This window comes from Exophiala spinifera, assembly GCF_000836115.1.
Source record: "Exophiala spinifera strain CBS 89968 unplaced genomic scaffold supercont1.9, whole genome shotgun sequence".
Classification (NCBI taxonomy): Eukaryota; Fungi; Ascomycota; class Eurotiomycetes; order Chaetothyriales; family Herpotrichiellaceae; genus Exophiala; species Exophiala spinifera.
This window is the reverse complement of record NW_015622521.1, coordinates 1,006,713-1,023,068: the sequence shown is the minus strand read 5'-3', so window position 1 is coordinate 1,023,068 and position 16,356 is coordinate 1,006,713. Positions and strand designations below refer to the sequence as shown.

General features: G+C 53.0%; 5 protein-coding genes across 5 annotated transcripts; 4 read left to right on the top strand and 1 right to left on the bottom strand.

The window, feature by feature from the left end:
- Nucleotides 1-655: 655 nt before the first annotated feature.
- On the bottom strand, nt 656-1,399 carry PV08_11398 (uncharacterized protein; the record flags this gene model as incomplete). The annotated part of the gene is made up of 2 exons (XM_016385706.1): nt 656-1,011; nt 1,300-1,399. The coding sequence occupies 2 exons, from the start codon at nt 1,397-1,399 to the stop codon at nt 656-658; spliced, it is 456 nt and encodes a 151-aa protein (XP_016230650.1).
- Nucleotides 1,400-4,593: 3,194 nt separating this feature from the next.
- On the top strand, nt 4,594-7,293 carry PV08_11397 (uncharacterized protein; the record flags this gene model as incomplete). The annotated part of the gene is made up of 1 exon (XM_016385705.1): nt 4,594-7,293. One exon carries the CDS (start codon nt 4,594-4,596, stop codon nt 7,291-7,293), a length of 2,700 nt encoding a protein of 899 aa, XP_016230649.1.
- Nucleotides 7,294-8,224: 931 nt separating this feature from the next.
- Nucleotides 8,225-10,078, top strand: PV08_11396 (uncharacterized protein; the record flags this gene model as incomplete). The annotated part of the gene is made up of 2 exons (XM_016385704.1): nt 8,225-8,237; nt 8,322-10,078. 2 exons carry the CDS (start codon nt 8,225-8,227, stop codon nt 10,076-10,078), a joined length of 1,770 nt encoding a protein of 589 aa, XP_016230648.1.
- Nucleotides 10,079-12,558: 2,480 nt separating this feature from the next.
- On the top strand, nt 12,559-14,454 carry PV08_11395 (uncharacterized protein; the record flags this gene model as incomplete). Its single annotated transcript, XM_016385703.1, has 4 exons — nt 12,559-12,820; nt 12,895-13,022; nt 13,086-13,246; nt 13,305-14,454. 4 exons carry the CDS (start codon nt 12,559-12,561, stop codon nt 14,452-14,454), a joined length of 1,701 nt encoding a protein of 566 aa, XP_016230647.1.
- Nucleotides 14,455-15,288: 834 nt separating this feature from the next.
- Nucleotides 15,289-16,314, top strand: PV08_11394 (uncharacterized protein; the record flags this gene model as incomplete). Its single annotated transcript, XM_016385702.1, has 1 exon — nt 15,289-16,314. The coding sequence occupies one exon, from the start codon at nt 15,289-15,291 to the stop codon at nt 16,312-16,314; it is 1,026 nt and encodes a 341-aa protein (XP_016230646.1).
- Nucleotides 16,315-16,356: the final 42 nt, after the last annotated feature.

Genomic DNA, 16,356 nt, shown 5'->3' with positions numbered 1-16,356 from the left:
GTACCCCTATCCTAGGTATCGTTACTATACAGGGACGTACGAGTGTGGCATCTGAAGTTGAGAATTCCAACGACAACAAAAAGAAGAAAAGAAGAAGTCTTCCGTATCGTAAATCATGTCATTGATCTGTCAATGACTACCGCTACCCTTGCACGTTCCATTCCCAGGTCCTCTTGCTAGCAGGTACCAATAAGTAACATTATCACCCGGACTGCCCGCCGGTCGTCATTTGCGAATAAACTTAAAAGCATCAATCGTAGATGAGCGGTTTAGCAGGTGCTGCTGCAGGGACCAACGGTAGGAAGAAAGAACGAACGCATGGCCCGTGGTATGCATCGTGGTAGCCATTCACGATCATCGGTGATGAAAGGAAAACCATGTCTCGCGTCGCTGACCGGCATGTCCACCGATCCTGATCTACCCCCAAACCCTGCCCCCTTGCCTGTTCGGGAGTAACAATTGCTCGACTGAATGCAGAATGCAATGCTCTTGACCTGACTCAGGCTTGACTCTGGGGAGTGTTTATCGGAGTGTCCTGCAGATAATGGATACTTGGATTGGTTCGGACCAATTACCCAGGAGCAGCTGCGTGTGACTATCGAAGTTCTGGCCAGTTGACGGTGTCATCGTCGTTATCGTAGTCGTCTTCCTCCGATCATGTCCCGGCTTTCTTGCTGTCGTGGTCTCCTTCTCTCGGACGCAGCCTCGCCCAAGGATCGTCAGACACAAAACCAGGTTTGAAGTAGACGGTGTCTCCATTGGCGTTGACCTTGCCCCGTGCCCAGGCATCGAGGTCTTCTCTGGTGTAGTAGGTATTGCTGACTGGCGAGCTGAAGGCGTATACAGGCGCTTCTTCGTTTCCGTGGTTCTGATTTTGTTCTCGTTTCGATCCGTCAAGACTTGATCCGAAGGATGCTGGCTTGCTTGATGACTCTCCTGGTTGTGAAGCTGTTGCCGCTGCTGCTGTTGCTGATGACGATGAGGACGACAACGACGGCGCAAAGGTTGTTTCTAAGAGACGTTAGAGACCACATACATGGATCCTGCTGTTGAAATCACAGGGCTTTCACGAAAGATGAGGCCAAAGGTGGTAAGGGCGACGCAAGCGTTTCTCGAGGGAGAAGTGGGACAATGAGCAGGGCCAAGAGAAGTCATCAGACTCCCATCGTTGAAAGACCTGTATAGATGCACGACGTTCGATCGCAATGGAAGCATCTGCGCGTCCTTTGGAGGATGTCATAATACCAAACAGCAGGGCTGGAAGTGGACGTTTGAAAACGAAGGCGGAGCCACACCTACCAAATCGCTTGTCTTTTCGACGCTCTGTGAAAGTGCTGAAGCCCATCATCTCGTGCATCGCGGCATCCGCATCATCGTCGAAATTGGGTTGCCCTGACATCGTAATGATTATGGTCTTGAGATCCTTATTGCGAGACCAGAGGCAGAGGAGACAATTTCAGGTAAAGTAGCTTTGAAGATGAAGAGGAGCAAAGACGAAGAAAATAAGGCCAAATTTCAAATGACATCCAGCTGTCAGGCGCACTTTTGCTGCGGTGAATGTCGTGTCTGTAATGTAAAGACAGCCCTGACGTAGTCGAATTGGAGTGGATATTGATCGGTGTTGGTATCATCAGGTAAACTCTGGTAAACTCTGGCAAACTCGGACTATAGAACTCGACACTAGGAGCAATGGGATTCAAATATCACCGATTCGCGTTTAGGCCCAGAAAATAATCCCTGACAGGCACAAGCACAAACATGATTCCATACTACGAAGGCTATGAATTCAGAAATCAGTTACCATGTCTCACCATTGACTACTCACTCCTCTTCTGGAGGCATGAATCACAGCCTGCAAATATGCTTTGTTGTCCGCAGCAGCACCAAACTCCATCCCTCCACATGCTAAACGCCTTCATGGCACAGACCTGGCCTACGAATAAACCCACCATGCAGTCCATGTCCATACTTTGGATCCCCATATCGACTGACACGGCCCGTGCCTGGGTACACAAGAAGCTCAGGTATATTTTCCATGATTGTCTTCCCAAAATGTGAAGAGACCAGGACTCGGATCCCAGCTACCAATGGTGTAGCTGTAAGTGCGAAATGGTCCAAGTCCCAAAGGTGCCGGAGCCTAAAGAGAATTATCACCCAACGCGGTATAACCGCGTCGCATCATTGAATTCGGCAGCACGATGCGTAGTGGGAGAGAGCGAGCTGTGGCTGAACCCCACAGCCGTGGCCATAGGAGTAAGGCACGTTCCAGAACAGGCTCTGGTACGATGTGAGAGTGGCGGGAATAGCGATGTCGATGCATGGTTCGACCCAATCGCTAGAATCTGATCAGTTCCAAGCCCAAGCAGAGAAAGCTTACTGGAAGAACACAACGAATTCTGACATATGTAGACAGACCATTTGGGTTCTGAAGTTGGTGTTTTTGGGCATCCAGTCTGTCTCGCCGTCACAACAGGAGGTAGGACCATAAAGGCAGTTTTCAACACAGGAAAGAGCAAAATCAGTTGAAGCTTTCAACAACTGCAGGAGTAACAAAGTCTAGCAAAGAGCGCGCGGGACTGAGCCAAACCACATCGAGCAGCGACATTTGGAAGCTGTGCAGACCGGATCGCCCACGGCTTGCACTTGATCTCTTACCCGTAAAAGTCAAATGGAAAGCAGTCGTCACACAGATCGGATGGGCACCGTTGATGGACACAGCTCTCCTCTGTGGCCTTGATCTACACCAAGGCGACAAACCAGAACAGAAACTGGCCGGGGTCACGCAGGGCTGCAACAATAAGGAGCCCCTGGATTCGATGTCAATAGATACCTCGGTCGCAACCGGCCGCAGTATTTCAGATTCGATAAGGAGGTATGATCAACACCCTCGGAAAGTTGCATCCGTCCGGTTTAGCATATTTCGCGGAGGCCGACCCGTTTGGAGCAGAGCGCCGCGAAGCCATTATTGGGCTCCACGCCGTCTCCATGATCTGCTGATATTTCGAGATTCCCACAACAATACGAGGTGGCTAAAACTTGAGACGCGAGCATGACAGTACGACTATGGTGATGAACGTCGGAAAAGCGAGAGATGTCGAGATCCATGTTCAGTCCCCCCCATATCCGAAAAGGCGGATATGTATCCCCCTGCGCGCACCATTGGCATTTCGACGACACTATAGAGGCCATTATGATTGCGTAATTCCATGCCACGCATGGGTTTCGAATGCGTCCTTCCCCTGCAGTTATCACTTCGAAGCGCCATCTGTTAGCGGTCTTTCCTCCCCTGCATCAGTGGGTGGTCACCGAACAGTATTGAAATTTCAATTCTAAAAGTGTCGAAGAGCGTAATGTTGCTTTTGCAAGACAGTCCCCACGGCTTCTTGCGGCAGGGTGGTCCTCGCTGCAACGGTGAGGTAGGTCGTTAGGGGGTACGGAGTACAGGCACGATAAGGCTGTAAAGGAACCAGTCAAGAGGACAGATAAGGTGAAAGATTATATCGCGTTATTGCTTCTCGCCAGCCACGGCGAGAGCACTTTTCCTTAGTCACCGGCCGATCAGCGCCTTGTCTCTCGGGCAGGAGACGCTACCGTCCTTCCGACCTCCCGCCGGGCTCCCTTTCACATTCGACCATCGGATGATTCGACTGTCACTGTCAACGGCTCACTAGGCTATGATTACTGTGGACAACCCTCCGAGAACCCCCTGGTTAGCCCTTGCTTGGCGAGAACGTGGTTTTTGGGCCCTTTCTTAGGGCTGGTCTCTCCTTAAAGCTGGATGCCTGCCCGGAATGGCGAGTTCCAGGAATTCGGTAACGAAAGTATAATGCTGGAGGAGACAAGCCAGCAATCTGTGCGCTGTTTGACTGCATTGTCTGCTCCCCGCAAACTCTCAAGGGTGATCAAATATGCAAATCCAGGACCTGGCAGAGGAACACGGCCTCTTCCTGACATTGACAGGCCCGTGGCGCTATTCCTCTTCCCTGGAATTGCTTGTCACCAGTTTAGTGGCTTTTGCAAGCCACATTCTGCCTAAAGAACCTTGTTGGTTGCGATAAGGGTAACATTCAGGGCTTGCACCCATCCGAGTCCCTGTGTTATCTGCTGCGTTCCCACTTATAACCCCCACTCCGGAGAGCTCCATGGACCACTGACCATTGCCATGGCCCATCTCTGTGCGTAGACCCGAGTCGAGAGTCAGGTCTCTCATGCTGCGTGCTCGAGTCTCACCTCTGCTGATTCTGCGCTTACTGTTGGCCGTGTTCGGAGTAAGACTCCTCATTTCGCCTCTAGGCTAGGCGGGATGCCGTGCGGTACAGGTTGATAAAACCACATGCAGGCCCGGGGTTTTCTGCTCTTCGACATGTCCCTGGCTGACATTGAGTATGAATATGGGTGATGCGAACAACTTTCACCTTCTAAACGCCTCTCTAGACATGAGCGTACCTCGCTGCCTGCGCGGCCAACTTGCGGATACTCACTGCTGCAACAACAGCTGTTCGACAGCTGGTGGAGTCCACGTCATTGGTTTTTGAACCCCAGCATCGTACACCTCCCCACGACGCCCCAGCAGGGGCCAAACATCGACTGAGTATGTCGCCGACTTCCCAGGCCTACTGGACCGATGAGCGTGTATACGAGACAGTCACGTCCGCATATGTCCATGCTCAGCTACGGCCTGAAGAGCAGGCTCTACTTCAGCGTCCGTTGTATTTCGGTGCTGGCTTGACGGATGATACCTATCTCGACTGGATCCTGACTCGAGCGCGGCGTTTCTTTCTGATATTGGTGCAGACTGGAGTTCCGGATCAAATTTTTGGTGTGGTTGATGACTCTTACGACGATGACGATCTTCCCATTGCAGAGCATGCCGTACCCAACCTTCGCTTGTCCTACGAACCTGATCGCTCCTTGGACAAGCGCTTCTATAAAACTCAGTTTCGCTTGTTGAGTCGTATAGTCGACGAAGGGGAACACATCAGATATGCGGACGAAGAGAACGTCCCTGTCACTGCCCTCAGTTTGAAAGCTGCTGTTATATCCTTCAGCCAGGAAGGCACCGACAAAGTCCGACTCCCCACAAAATCATCCACCGTCTTCCTTCGTCGCCGCATTCACATTGAGCCTAAGGTCACCGAGGCTGCTATCCTCAATGAGATTGCAACAAGTAGAAGGTTACACCATGAGCATATCATCTCGGTCTTCGCCTCCTACACACACCAAGGCAACTTCTACGTGCTCTCTCTACCGGCGCCAGACTGGAATTTGAAAGGCTTTCTGTCAGACCCTCCAAAATCGTTCACCGGTCTGTCCAAGGCAGAACGTCGTCGCATTCTTGTCAATTGGCCTCACTGCCTCGCAAACGCCTTGTCATGGCTGCACAGCAACGGACAATATCACGGAGCCATCAGACCATCAAACATCCATATCTCGGATTCCTTCCAGATCTGTCTGGGCTACCTAGAAGGTGATGGTTATCTTTGCGATCGCGTTCGGTCAGATGATATCGAAGCATATCAGTACGGCCCTCCTGAAAGATGGAAAAGGGCTATTACGGTTCGCTCTACAGGTGCTGCGGCAGTATCGCTTCCGTCGGGCGGCCGTACAGCTCGACGGATTGGTGGTAAAGATACTGGAACTTCTTCAAGCGGCAGGACCAGCGCCAGGAGCAGAACAGACTCGATCAGGCCAGCCTATAGCTTTCAGCCTGCGTCGAGGGGGGACTATGCAAAACTGCGTCTGAGTGCAACCATGCGGACTGGCGGTCTGCTACAACCAACCAGTCGCGGGCGGCCTCTTCAAACACCTTCAGACAGCCACTCCATTGCCACTCTGGAGACAACACGTCCTGCTACGTCCGTGTCAACTCCAAGACGAGCCCCATCAATTCTCTCATCGAAGTCATCCAATAGCAACAACCTCTCTTCCATCTTCAGCGGCCAGAATATGTTTGTCGCCAACCCTGAAGCTCGCAGTGCCGTGGTGCAAACATGGCAGTCAATGGAGGACGATATGTTTGCATCTGATGTCTTTTCACTTGGGGCAGTGATTCTAGACATCGTCACAGTGCTGTGTAAACGTAGCTATAACGCGTTTTCCCGCCATCGCTCTTCTAAAAATCGAGTCGCCGGACGCGGCGGAGGTTTGGCGGATGCTAGTTTCCATGCAAACCTGGGGCAAGTCTTTACGTGGGCGCATTCTTTGCAGAATGAAGCTGAAAAGAAGGCGAAAAAGGATGACAGTCTGAGCTTCCATGCCGTTGGTCCGATCGTGCAACTGACACTCCAATGCCTGGCCAGGGACCCTCCCGCAAGAACTTCAAGTGACGAGCTGGAAAGGAAGCTGACTGAGCACATCTGTCGTTCTGCGAATATGACCCACCTTCATTGTAAGAGCGAACTCATCAACGAGAAAGTCGAGCGGAGGGGTAGTGCGCAGCGTTCACCAGAGAGGTCGGCAAGTGTGACGCGCAGCGAAAGCAGGTCGACGGAGCGTCTGCGTCAGGCCTCGACAAATTTACGTGCCCTGACCGCTGAACGACAGCAACCTCAACAGCCAGAGCAACGACGGCTGCCGCCAGCCCAAGATATCGTCCGAGCCACGCAGATACTACAGCCACCGTTTCTTCATATTCCGAGAAGCGCACCGACTACTCCTGCAACAACATCAGCCAGTTCTCTAGCGTCCTTCAATTTCGATGCCCTCTCGGATACCGTTGTGGCTGACAGTCCACACTCCCGAGAGCAGTCGGTGCGCCGCCAGTCGAGTCGCCGGAACGATATGCGTCTTCAGCAGCATGGTGGGTGGCCGAACGAACAAGATGGCCCGGAGCATCCGTCGTATACGTGGCAAAGAAAGGACAGTCAGGTGGATCCTCATCTGACATTTGATGAATCGGTCGACACAGGGGCGTTTACATACATGAACTACAGCACCAGCGCATCATCCGAAGAAGGCGTCAAGTATTTTCCACCTCGCTCGCAGACAGGGCCTCCTATTAAAGCTCCACCAGATCGAGCGCTACCGCCAGTACCACCCATCCCTCCTGAAAGCATACCTAGCAGTAAGCCATCACGGCGCCCAAAAGCCGGTCGTGACGAGGGCGAAAAGCGAAGACCTCCGTCTGGCACAACTAGAGGGAGATATCCCCTTCGACAAGACAGTCTTCCTATGACGATGGATGAGGTAGATGAATATCATGAACTGCTACGTCTCACCAGAGCCTTGGGCATCAAGAGAGTCTCAGCTCGCAGTCGATCCCGACAGCAGACAGAGCCTACTGATGCATGGTAGAATTTTGGTCTCAGTGCAAGGCCATGTCTCTAGGTCCGATAAAGTTGTGAGGGAAAAGGTCTTTGTGCCAGTGTAGCTTTACCCGTTACTAGAACAGATGTACTATATTCATATTCCGTGTTTGTTTCCGTAGATGGAGTCAAGATGATGCAACAATTAGAGTCGTGAGTTTCCCATCAAACAAGGTGCCAACAGCATGTTCCCTACCAAGAGTTTTGTGCTCCTCGTCCAAAGGGACATTGCATGATTGATTACCCGAGACTTTGCCGATTTGTCTTGGAGCTTTGATCTCACTGATGATATTTCGATGCCCCACGGCTTCCATCAAAGTGTACGAGGACATGCGCGTGGGGATCTTCAATAAATTGATGCGAAAGTTGATTCTTGATTAGCATTTCATGCCTCATGATGTTGCACATTCAATCACGCCAACCTCGCTGGATAAGATTGACTGTGATCGAAACGGAAAGGTCAGAGTAGAGAATCTCTTATCTGTTCCCTGATTACCCACGGTTCGCTCCAAACATCAGCGCCGATGCCACGGGCATGAGCACGATCGACTTTCTAGGATGAAGATCGTGCCATGCAGACCGGGAAGAAACGAATACGGGAGGTTAAAGCAAAGACAAAAACGTTTTCAGGGTACGAATGAATTTGCCAGTGATCAAGTTTCACCCCTTCACCACCCCCCCGTCTCTCCCCCCCTTTCCTCTCAAAAACACTTTGACACACAAATAAATGGCACGCTAATTGACGTATTTATCACTCAAGTTGCTGGACGTGTCGAGCACGAAAGGTGAAATGCGACGCAACCAGACCAGAATGCAGTCGATGTCGAAAGGCCGAGCTGCAATGCGAAGGGTACGACCTCCGCTTGTACTGGATCACGGAGGAGGACACTGTCGCACCATCGGCCATCAAGCGCCAGGCCATGTCACTAGAAGGTACGTTGAAGCTGGTCTCCGGGCCTTGGACATCTCACTGGCACAAAAGCCGTACCCTCTTGATCGTTTACTGAGAATTTTCAGGCCTTGAGACATGGACCTTCCAACTCGATGAGGTGGATCAGCAACTACTTGATATTGACGCTCACGAAGACACACGTGATAATGAACTGGCTTGCTTCTCCACGGGGCCATTTGGCGTCTTTCCACTTCCAAGGGACGGCAGCGATCAGCCAGGGGACAGAGGACCGCGGCCGATGGACACTGATTTCGAGGATCCTAGACACCGACAGGAAGCTGCTCTTCCCAATCAGGACGCGACGTTAGGAGCACTGCGCGACATGTTCTCGTCCGGAAACGACCTGGGAGATCCTCCCACCCCCAGAGACGGGTCGTTCGAGGGTTTCCCTTCTCGCTTCGACATGGACTCGGATCTCTTCCAAGAACCCATCATTCGTCGGCTCATGGACAACTACGTCAACGTATGTGCCAAAGTTTTGCCCCCCTTGCCGCATCCCGAGAACTTGTATTCGACGATATACGTTCCCCAGGCCATGGCCGGTGCCTCGAGCCTGTTACCTCCAAGCGTGGACCACGGCCCCACCAAGGTGCCAGCCAGCAACGAAGCGATTTTCTACGCCGTCTTGGCCACGTCTGCGTTTCATCTGCGGAGGGACAAGGCAGAGAATGGTCTCGAGCTTGACGTACTCGCGCGCGGCTTCCGCGCAAAAGCGTTCGAGTCTCTCCAAAAGGCATTGCGCGAGCCGTCGCCGTCACAGTACGGCGAGGGGGCCGGTGGCGGCGCACCACGCGGGGATGTCTCGTCGTTTTCCAGCGTCCACCTCGAGGCCATCCTTTCGGCCATGTTGACGCTCACGACCATGGACGTCATGGAAGGTTCCATGTCCGAGTACTGGATTCACCTCGGCGGCATGGGCCCCCTCGCGAGAGAGTTGTTGCAACGAGAGGAGCACCACGCGACACCCAAAATCGCCCGGCTGATCACCATGTCCACGTTCCTCTCGACGCTGGCAAGCACCACGTCCCTGGACCTAGCCGAGCTACCGTGGTCGGCAGCCGAGCAACACTACTACTACGACAACGACGGCGACGGCGACGGCGACGGCGACGACACGACGGAAAAGCGACCGTACGACGTCTCTTGCCGAGACTACTACGGTCTGGAATTCGCCTACGGCATCACCCCGAGGCTCGCCAACCTCATGCACCACGTCGTCACGCTGGGTCAACACATCTCCTACTACGTCTCGCGCTCCGACGCGTTTCCGCCGACGCTGATCTCGGCGTGCAGGAGACTGTCGGACGACATTTCTTCCTGGTCGATCGAATCCGAGGCCATTGACGACGTCATCTTGCCGCCGGGTTCTTCTCCCGCAAGAAGTGCGGGTACATCATCATTGTCCTTCACAGCCCAACTGGCCAAACACCACATCTTTGCCTTTGCGCGCGGCCTACGGGTGTACTACCACACGCGCATCCTACCCTGCAGACCGTCCGACATGCGTTTGCACATTGATCGGGTGGCGGAACATCTCGTCGAGATCGAAGAGCTCAAGTTGCGCGCCGGCTACGATCACAACCTGTGCGCCACGATCACCTGGCCGGGCTTCATTGCCGCGTGCGAGGCGGAACGAGGCCCCTCAAGGGACGTGTGGTATCGGTGGTGGACCGGCATGCTTCAGTATGGCATCGGGAACATTGCAGAGTTGTGGCAGGTCGTCCAAGAAGCGTGGGAACTCAAGGACGTGCATGGCGTCAACGAGGTTCCAGCTTGGGTTCCTGTGTTGCGTAAAAGAGGCCAACGGATACTCGCTGTGTGACGAAGGAAAGAGACGAAAGAGACGAAAGAGACGACGAGACTATTGTGACGTTACCAAAAGGTCACGGATGCGGAAAGGTATCCAAAACTCTCAGCTGCTCAGAGCAGAGCAGACCATTAGCCAGGTACCCTCTTCGCAATTCCTCTCAAGTAGCGTGAGAGAGAAAGTAATTCATCGGTCTATGATTTTTGAAAATACATGTCAGGTACGGACTTTTTTTGGGTGCTCTTTGTTTTGGTTTTTGTTTTTGTCTTTGTTTGGCAACTCGGAAGTCTTTTGATCGCCTCTCAGAAATTTGATGCCGTGTTTTTTCTTCTTCGCTGGTTGTCTTGTCTCTCTGTAAGGTAAATGGTAGAGGTGCCTAGGTAGGTAGGTACCCGCATCCTGTATGCAAGAGTGGTGATTGACTCCCCTCGGACGACACAATGATTGATTCACCTCTGGACCTCTGGACCTCTCACGTCGTACTCTGCGCACGTCGCGACACACCGTGATCCGATTTACATCGTTCGTTGAGACGGAATGGAAACTCCACAGGAGGAAAGGGACTCTGTGGTGTGCCGGGCGTTGAGGAGATCCGTTCTGCGGTATGAGTGAGTGAATCGTGAGAGAGATTCCGTCCTGAACATGATTGATCGATCTCCTTCTGCGCATCCGGTGACGATAGAGTTTTGAGATACGGGCATACGATTCTGGTGCAACACCTTCGCTCACCCTTGTCCTCATCCATGTCCGTACCTGGGCCGGGTACCTATATCTGGGGGTCGAGTAAGTCTTTCTTCGCCTTTTTCTTTCCTTAGCGGGTAAGAATCTGGAGAGACGGACCAACAAGGGTACTTTTACTGTACGTGTGTGTCTATGTGTGTGTGTCTCGCTGACTCCTTCCACACCTCTGACCCGGGTCGGCAAATGAGCGCTATCAGCGGTCTCTACGTACCGGGCTCTACTGTAATCGATTGATTGCCCGGGACGCCAATCCCCATAAAGTACATAAAAGGAGTACTAACTACCCTTATCTCTTGTTTTGCCCGGTTTGACGGGCTTCACGCTTCACGCTTACGCCCAGACAGGTAAAAGAAACAGCACGACAAGATCGAACGGTCCTGCTTGGCGGTTTCTAGGCATTCCTCTCACCTGTACCGTAGTGTGTTAGTACCTTTTTTTTGCACAGTAACAAGTTATCATCGGGGAACATCACGGATTCGCTCGACTCCCATCACCGCCAACGGGTTCAGAGACCCAAGTTGGGTATGGGACGGAGGCACATTTCTCCAAGAATCCTTTATTCAACCTCCTTTCCTGCCCCCCCTTCCCCCTTTGAGCGGCCCGATTATAAACGTACAGTAGACCAGAGATGCTCAGTCAACGAACAAGTCTTCCTTATCTACGCCCGCACGACAAACCATCCAACTAACTAACCCAGCTCTAGTACGCAGATTACAACTTAGACAGGCAGTTATAGGTAGGTAGCTATGTACGGAGCAACGCTTATTGACTAGTGACGGTCGCGGGGGCGGGTGCTACTGCTAACGACCATCTCCGTGTAAAGGTCTCCTACGGGGGGAGGGAGATATGCACTTCGTATCGGGGCTCTGATCATCGACGCACTCGCCGCGCCTCGATGGTGGACAATGTTAAAGATTTTCCAAAAAAAAAAAACCCCTTGAGAAATGGTACTCCGTAGACCGCAATGTCCAGGACACAACTGTTCGAAGGCAAGAGCAATATGTATGATACGGGATAGATTTTCGACATTGTTAAGCAGAGTTATCAGTCCTCGGTCCGATACGGTGCCCTGTTGGAGGATCGAGATAAGTCCAGCAGCTCACCGTTCAAGGCGTTCTGGCGTCTCTAGACTCCGCCACCGTCGCTCGATCACCTTGGATGATTTGCATGCGCTAGTCAGCATACAACACCTAATCTTTGTGGTGCTGCAACGTCTTGGGCACTTTCGTAAATGCAATTTTATGCCGATCGAGTGGTCTCGATTAACCTCGTGGCCAAACGCAGCCCCCCTCCGCTGACTCCTTCTTGTCTTGCGCTTCTCCTCACATGTACCTACCTGGGTATGTAAAATGTCGGTTCCTTATCTTGAAAGTTTGGTCTCGCCTATTGTGCATAGCCGGTCCCCTGCTGAGAGTGGAGGATTTCTAAACTCAATAAGTTACTCGATGCCGTAGGGTTGGTTGGCAGGTAGATATTATGCCGTACCTAGACAGTCGCGCGGATGTAATGCATAGGCATGGGCATGGCAAAGCGACCACACTTCATCGTATCTGGGTATATATAGACGTTCATTCCCTCGTTACTGTGAATCGTGTTCGCTGGATCGTCTTTGTACAAGTGGTGGCTTTCTGCTTCTCTTGTCTCCCAGTTCGGTTTGACCCCAGTCTCATACGCAGACTTTACATTGCATCCCCTTAGCTCTTTCTTGAAGACGAGAGGGTGAAACAATACAAAAGAACCTCACGATCACCACAATGGGCGCCGACCCCGATGTCAAGACGACCCAAGAGGGTGGAGATCCAGTCACCGAGACTGCGCCTGAGGAGCAAGGTGATGTCTTTGAGAGGCGTCTTAGCAATGCCGAGTGGGAAAAGTACAGAACAATCAAAAGAGGCCTCAGTCCTCGTCATGTCCAGGTCATGGCTATCGGAGGGAGCATCGGTACTGGCCTTTTCGTCGGCATCGGCGGTAGTCTCCATCGAACTGGTCCACTGAGTCTGCTTCTCGGCTATCTCTGTACGCTCGGCCCTTGTTGTTTTCGTTTTCAATCGTCCTCTGTGAACGAGCAAGCTAACTCACTCTCAACCCAGTCTGGGGTCTCTTGTTCATTTGGCCTTGCTACTTGTGTGTCGCCGAGATGATCGCCTGGCTTCCTGTCAAAGGCAACATTTTCGAACTTGCCGCTCGATACGTCGATCCTTCATTGGGATTTGCCATGGTACGAAATGAGTCCCCCTCGGAAGTCCGATGCTTGAGAAATCTTCGTCTGACCGCTTGACAGGGCTGGACTTACTACTTTGGTGGACAAATGCTTGTGTGCACAGAATACTCAGCCGTGGCTACCGTGATGCAGTATTGGGAACCAGCTGACAAGGTCAACCCGGCGGCATGGGTTGCAATGTGTATGGTGGTATGCTTCTTGTTGAACATTGTCGCTGTCAAGTAAGTCGCAGTCTGTCTCCGTCACAACCAGTCGATCGCCCTGCTGAAAACCTGCTAGGTGGTATGGCGAATCTGAATTCATCATGGCGTCCACCAAGATCCTTCTGCTGATTGGATTATGCCTTCTCACCTTTATCACCATGGTAGGAGGCAACCCAAAACATGACGCCTATGGATTCCGCTATTGGAAACACGGGCTCGCCATGCATGAGTACTACGGCACCGGTGTGACGGGTCGATTCCTGGGTTGGTGGTCGGTGGTCAGATATGCCGCATTTACCATTTCCGGACCTGATTTGATCGCCTTGGCCGCCGGAGAGATCCAGAACCCTCGCCGTACAGTTCCTCGAGTGGCACGGCTTGTCTTCTACCGATTAGTCGGCTTTTATATCCTCGGAGTCTTTTGCGTCGGCATCATCTGCTCCTCTCGAGATGCTCGTTTGATAGGGGCGCTTGAGGACGGCTTGGCAGGTTCTGCGGCGTCCCCCTGGGTCATCGGTATCGAAAACTTGGCCATCTCCGGTCTTCCGGGATTCATCAACGTCCTCATCTTGCTGTCCGGATGGTCTTGTGGAAACGCCTACCTGTACTCGACTAGTCGTACGCTGTACTCGCTCGCACGAGATGGCCAGGCACCCAAGATCTTCATGAAGTGCACCAAGTCCGGGGTGCCAATCTACAGCGTGGCAACCGTCACTTTGATCAGTTGCATTACCTTCTTGGTAGCTTCGGATTCAGCGGTGACGGTGTTTTACTGGTTTGTGTCCCTGACCACCATTGCCTTTATTCTCGTATACACAAGCATGCTTTGGACATTCATTGGCTGGTTCCGAGCGTTGAAAGCACAAGGCATCGACCGGAATTCCTTACCTTACAAGGCACCGCTTGCTCCGTACTCGGCATACTTTGCCATCGGAATTGGCAGTGTGACCATGTTATTCATTGGATTCGATGTTTTCGTACCATGGAGCACTGAAGGCTTTGTCACAAGCTATTTCGGGCTCGCGTACGGCATCGTTGTTTTCGGCGTTTGGAAGATGTTCAAGCGCACCAAGTTTCAAGATCCCAAGACCGCCGATATCTACAGTGGAAAGGCAGAAATCGACGCAGAATGTCGACACTGGGAAGAAGGTGGATTGGGCGAATACGAGAGAAAGAGACTTGCGAACATGAATATTGTGAGGAGGACCTGGGAGAGATTGTGGTAGACGAGAGGAGTTTGCTCGGGATGCTGGTTTGCAGTTTAGCAGCATCCTCGTATCTCAGATGTACAGGGATGGGGCACTTACTTGGCTGGCGAACGCCAACAGACGTCTGCGCAGTACACAGAGAGTACCCAGTAGTAGAGCAGAGTCGAATAGTGCCGGATTGTCGATTATCTAATGTTGGCAGAAGTCGGCATTACATGAGGCCGAGGAACGACCAACACAGCATAATCCATGATGTCAATCCCTCCTGCTTACGGAAGCAACTTGATTCCCTATTCTGTTGCTCTCTTGCCAAGCGACTTCTCTAACATTTCCCTGCTGTCCGAAACACCGACTTCAGACCGTGAAAGTGCCATTCGCGATAGAGTAAAGTTGGGCAAGATAACAAAGTCTCCGGGGTCAATGTGTTCTTTCAGCCCGACTCCAGCAATGGCTGAGTAATATTGGTAAGCCCGGGGTACTCGATCTCTCTCGCTTCTAGTTCGTACGGACAGCCGCAGAATACGAGCACGTCTTCAAGGCCCAGTCAAAGGTCGGATTGTCGTATATATATTGCATTGACTACTGCCCTGACCCTCAAGACTTCGGACTCACAAGACACTCACAACACTCAACACATTTACATCTAACAAGCAGCAACAGAAACAGGAAACAGGAAACAGGAAACAGGAAACAGGAAACTCCTTCGATCCTCACCAGACAGAACAAAACACCAGCAACCTTCAACATCTACTGGCCACCACCACCACCACCACCACCACCACCACCACCACCACCACCACCACCACATATCCGACCCAACCTCGTCCCCAATCTATCCACATCTCACACATCATGGTCTCCAAATCCGACATTCTACTCAACAACACGTCCCTTGCCTCAGCTGGCTCGGGACTCATCGCGGCATTCGTCGGGGCCACGGCAGGCATAGGCCTCTCGACGGTCGAAGCACTCCTCAAACACACGACCAACCCGACAATCTTCATCGTGGGCCGCGACGCGTCTCGCCTCTCCCAACTCATCGCCCAAGTGCAGCCGCTCAACGCGGGGGCGACGCTCCACGCCATCGTGGCCGAGGACCTCAGCTCGGTGCGCAGCGCGCAGCAGGCGGCGGAACAAATCGCGTCTCGCGCACCGCACCTGGACCTCCTGATCGAGTCGCAGGGCTTCTTCTCGTTCCGGTCGACGGCCGACTTCACGCCCGAGGGTCTGGACCGGGTGACGGCGGTGCGCTTCCACGGCCGGATGCGGATGCTCGTGACGCTGCTCCCTCTGCTCCGGCGGGCGCGGTCGCCGCGCTTCGTCAGCGTGCTGGGCGCCGGGCAGGAAGGCCCGCTGGACCTCTCGGACCTCGCCATGACCAAACCGGAGACGTACAGCATGTCGTACGCCATGGGCGCCTCAGGATCCCTCACGACGCTGTTCCTCGAGCACCTGGCCAAGCAGCCCGGCAATGAGCACATCGTCTTCATCCACCTGTTCCCGGGCCTGGTCGCGGGCACCAGCCTGCGCACCGAGGGGTCCAACTTCCTCGTCCGCTGGTTCTGGGACTACATTGCCAAAACCGTCGTCAGGATCATCGGCCACAGCTCCGGCGAGGTCGGGGAACGCGTCCTCTTCGCCGCGACCAACGGCCGCTTCCGACGACTCCCACCCGACGCGGTAGGTGCAGCCGAAGGGACCCTGATCCAGCAGGGCAGTGACGGCGTGCAGGGCAGTGGCGCGTACATCGTCGCTGAAGACACGAGCGTCGTCGAAAACGGCGGGAATGCCGACCTCAAAAAGCTGAGAGAACAAGGTGCAGCGGCGAAGGTGTACGAGTACACTTTGTCTGAATTCGAGAGGATTGCAAAGTTGTAACAGGTACGACTAAATAATAACGACAGCAGAGGAACATTTGCA